This window comes from Primulina huaijiensis, chromosome 12 (genome assembly GCF_012295235.1).
Source record: "Primulina huaijiensis isolate GDHJ02 chromosome 12, ASM1229523v2, whole genome shotgun sequence".
Classification (NCBI taxonomy): domain Eukaryota; kingdom Viridiplantae; phylum Streptophyta; class Magnoliopsida; order Lamiales; family Gesneriaceae; genus Primulina; species Primulina huaijiensis.
The window spans coordinates 16177725-16181622 of record NC_133317.1 but is presented as its reverse complement, the minus strand read 5'-3'; the positions used below and the strand labels follow the sequence as shown (position 1 = coordinate 16181622).

Below are 3898 nucleotides of genomic sequence, written 5' to 3'. Positions count from 1 at the left end.
GGATATTCACTGCCTAGTAAGTCAAATTGCCATATCTATGGGGAAAAACAATATTTTCAACCAAAATATTCAACCCCTTGTGAGCTTAGCTAGCCAGCTTTGAAAATGTGTCATTATCATTGAATGCAGCTGTTCCTTTATACATTTAGAGTGCAGCTGTTCCTTTATACATCTTAATGCTTTGGCCACTGTGTACTGCTTCCAGGAAACTTGCATGCTGAATGATTTAATATATATGTTGCTTACCCTTGTCAGCAAGATCTGTGTAGCAAACAGGTTTCACCAAAAAATTCGAATTCGGATCTGGGGTTACTTTTTTCTTTTTATTTGAGAAATATTGGATTTTTTTCTCCACCTGTTTTTGCCACCAAAGCTCTTGGTTGCTTCCTGCAAGTAGATAGATTAGCTAACAAGTGCGAGATTTGAGGTAAGTTTCCTAATTTTGTGCTGATGCAAAATTCAGAAATTCTATATTTTTCTGGCAAAAAAAATGACAGGACATGGTGAAATAACTATATGGATTTCACAAGACTGCAAAATTTTCCCCCTCAAAATTTGTTCAGCCTCTCCCATCTCGCCCCTTATCCCGCATTATCCAATCTGTCGAATTCCTGAATCCCACCTATGGGTCGAAACTAGCCTCGGGAGAGGGTATCTCACATTAATTTGCTTTTTTATTATTTTTTTTCAGCGTCTACATAATTTCTAATCACACATGAGATATATTGGTTTTAAAAATAGATAGTTTAATATGAACACATGTATGTGCCAGACTTGTAATGGAGAGCTGTAAACGAAATAATTCAGCAAATGAAGATTGCCCTGAAGAACTCCCGTCATTGATTCGAGCTATATCCGCTAGCGGGGTGACTGACTTTGATAGTGTGACTGAGCCTTGTTGTGAAATTGACCAGCTCAAATCTACTTGTTTTCTACCTCTAAGAACATCGGGTTTTGTAAGTTTTGCAGCTGATTTTTCTTGTTGAACACAACCGGGTTAAAATAAATTGATTTGTTGCATCAAAACGAACATTTTTCATGAATTTTCTTGCCTTGAAGTTTTGTTAAATCCATTAGCTAAGATATGTTTTCTGTTGATTGAATGTGACAGGGAATTGAAGCAGCTGCTATGGAAGGAGAAAACAATGTCTCTAAGGCAGAAAAAATGCATTCTGTTTCCATTAGCATGCCGCCTTCTCCCATTGGAGATCACATACATAAAACAAAGAGAGTTCTTTTTAGAGACGACGACATGATTCTGGGACACGAAATTCCCAGTTCCAGTGATGTGCATAAAGATGTTAGTTCTCGGACAAGGCAGACCAAGTTTTATTCTCAACCACTGCCTAAAGGCTCTGCGCTTAATGAGGCCATTACTGCCGGAAAATCTCCAAACTTTACGGAAAGGAATCCCAGGACTGAGAAACTGAAAGATAAACGATTCGATTCTTTCAAGACGTGGTCTGGAAAACTTGAGAGACAGTTATCTAACTTGCGTGGTAAACATCACGAAAACGAGCAAGAACCTCAGACAGAGCAGCAGCGTGTAGAGATGGAAACTATACCCGTGGATCGATACTTCGATGCGTTGGAGGGACCAGAGTTGGATACACTAAGGGTATTTTCTTTTTGTTTTTTAGGTCAAATAAAGTTTTGCTGATATTCTGATCACAAAACATCTTTTTCTTGACAGGCTTCTGAAGAAATACTTCTTCCCGATGATAAAACATGGCCTTTTCTTCTACGGTTTCCGATTTCCTCCTTCGGTATCTGTCTTGGTGTCAGCAGCCAGGCTATCATGTGGAAAGACCTGGCTTCATCCAAATCAACAAAGTTCCTTCATGTCACCCCGAATATTAATCTTGTTCTCTGGTTCATGTCGATTGCTCTAATGGCAATTGCCACCTTAGTTTATTCCCTGAAAATTATCTTCTATTTCGAAGCAGTTCGCCGTGAGTATTACCACCCAATTCGTGTCAACTTCTTCTTCGCTCCCTGGATCGCCCTTCTTTTCTTGTTTCTTGGGATTCCGCCTTCAGTAACTCAAACCCTTCATTCTTTTGTGTGGTACATTTTGATGACGCCGATTTTTTGCCTCGAGCTTAAGATATATGGACAGTGGATGTCTGGAGGACAAAGGAGGCTGTCTAAAGTGGCGAATCCCTCGAATCATCTGTCGATCGTCGGGAACTTTGTCGGGGCGTTGCTTGGTGCATCGATGGGGCTAAAAGAGGGGCCAATTTTCTTTTTTGCAGTTGGATTGGCGCATTACATTGTGTTATTTGTGACTCTTTACCAGAGACTTCCGACAAATGAGACGCTCCCAAAGGAGTTGCACCCAGTTTTCTTTCTGTTTGTAGCTGCTCCAAGTGTTGCGTCGATGGCATGGGCTAGGATTCAGGGGTCGTTTGATCATGGATCGAGGATTGCTTACTTCATTGCCTTGTTTCTCTATTCCTCACTGGTTAGTTCTCAAAGACTTTTAACTTGGCATATATATTATTCATCTCCCGTCAGTGTTTGATCTTTTCATTTCATTTCCTGCCTTTTTTTCAGGCTATTCGAGTTAATTTCTTTAGAGGGTTCAGGTACATTTCTTTTACTACAGTTGAATGATGGGAACATTTGAGCAAACTAATAGGCTTGACCAAAAAACACAAGTGAACAAATATTGGATATTCAATGTATTAGTAGTTGAAATAACTAAATTTAAAATTGCGCTCGGAAACTCTCTGACAACACATTTGAAATAGTCCCCGAAAGGCCAACGTGCATGTGAGTACATAGCATCGACGACGTAAAAATTCTGGTTGAACTTTTCATTCACGTTTAGTGTGAGATGGATATCACAATTATCCTCTTTCAGAAAACAAAATCTTCATCTCAGTATACTTTCATACTGCATTTGATTGGTTTAGAGGCATCTTCACGTCCGACGGGTATTCCTGCCCAGAGGCATGACACTTGTTCACCCAATTTTAGTTAAAAAATTTCTGAGTTCTTCCTCGCTATCATCCACAGGTTTTCACTGGCATGGTGGGCTTACACTTTGCCAATGACCGGTGCAGCAGTTGCCACCATCAGGTACTCAACCGCGGTGACATGCACCGTGACCAAAACTTTAACCGTCGGTCTCTGCATTTTAGCCACACTCACAGTGGCAGCATTACTAGTGACGACGATCATCCACGCCTTTGTACTCCGCGACTTGTTCCCTAATGACATTGCCATTGCAATCAGTGAAAGAAGGCCGAAAACCTCACTAAGATGGTATCATAGGAAATCCAGCAGTGCTGACACTAACATCAAACAGTTCCTTAAGTATTCGAATCCAGATGACAAAGATATTGAGGCTTCTGCTAATCCTCCAAGCGGAGGAGCCATACATGCTATATAGGTGGCTGAATCACTTTTTTATCACTTGGAGAATGTATAATGTAACGTCCCAAAAAATTTGAAGGTCCACGTGAACCACATGCATGCGAGTTATTAAATTTCTTTGGTATTTTATTAAATTGTTTTAAAGCTTTAAATGCATGTTTATTTCAGTAATTGTGTTTTAATTCGCGACTTATTTAAAGTTCATGCAATCTAAGATTTTTTATTTAAATTATGGATTTAATTATTTTTTTATGCATTTGGTGCATGATTCATGCATGTTAGGATTTATTTCACGAAATTTTAAAGGTTCACGCATTAAAGATTTTTAAGTTGCATTTCACGCCAGAACGAGGAACGGAGACGGGAGAATTTTCAGAAAAATTATTAAATTACATGATTTATTTGTATTAATTAATATAAGGTGTTTTAAGTGTATTTTTCGAAAGTAGGATTTTATTGGGTATTTTTACCCGCACGATTTTATTTTTAACGGTACGTAAATTTTATCGAATCGAGA

The 3898-nt window shown here is 39.0% G+C and overlaps 1 protein-coding gene across 1 annotated transcript; it reads left to right on the top strand.

The window, feature by feature from the left end:
• The first annotated feature begins 433 nt into the window (after nt 1-433).
• On the top strand, nt 434-3430 carry LOC140989189 (S-type anion channel SLAH2-like). Its single transcript, XM_073458322.1, has 6 exons — nt 434-651; nt 773-956; nt 1112-1618; nt 1694-2464; nt 2557-2588; nt 3022-3430. Exons 1-6 carry the CDS (start codon nt 491-493, stop codon nt 3395-3397), a joined length of 2031 nt encoding a protein of 676 aa, XP_073314423.1. The 5' UTR covers nt 434-490; the 3' UTR covers nt 3398-3430.
• The last annotated feature ends 468 nt before the right edge of the window (nt 3431-3898 follow it).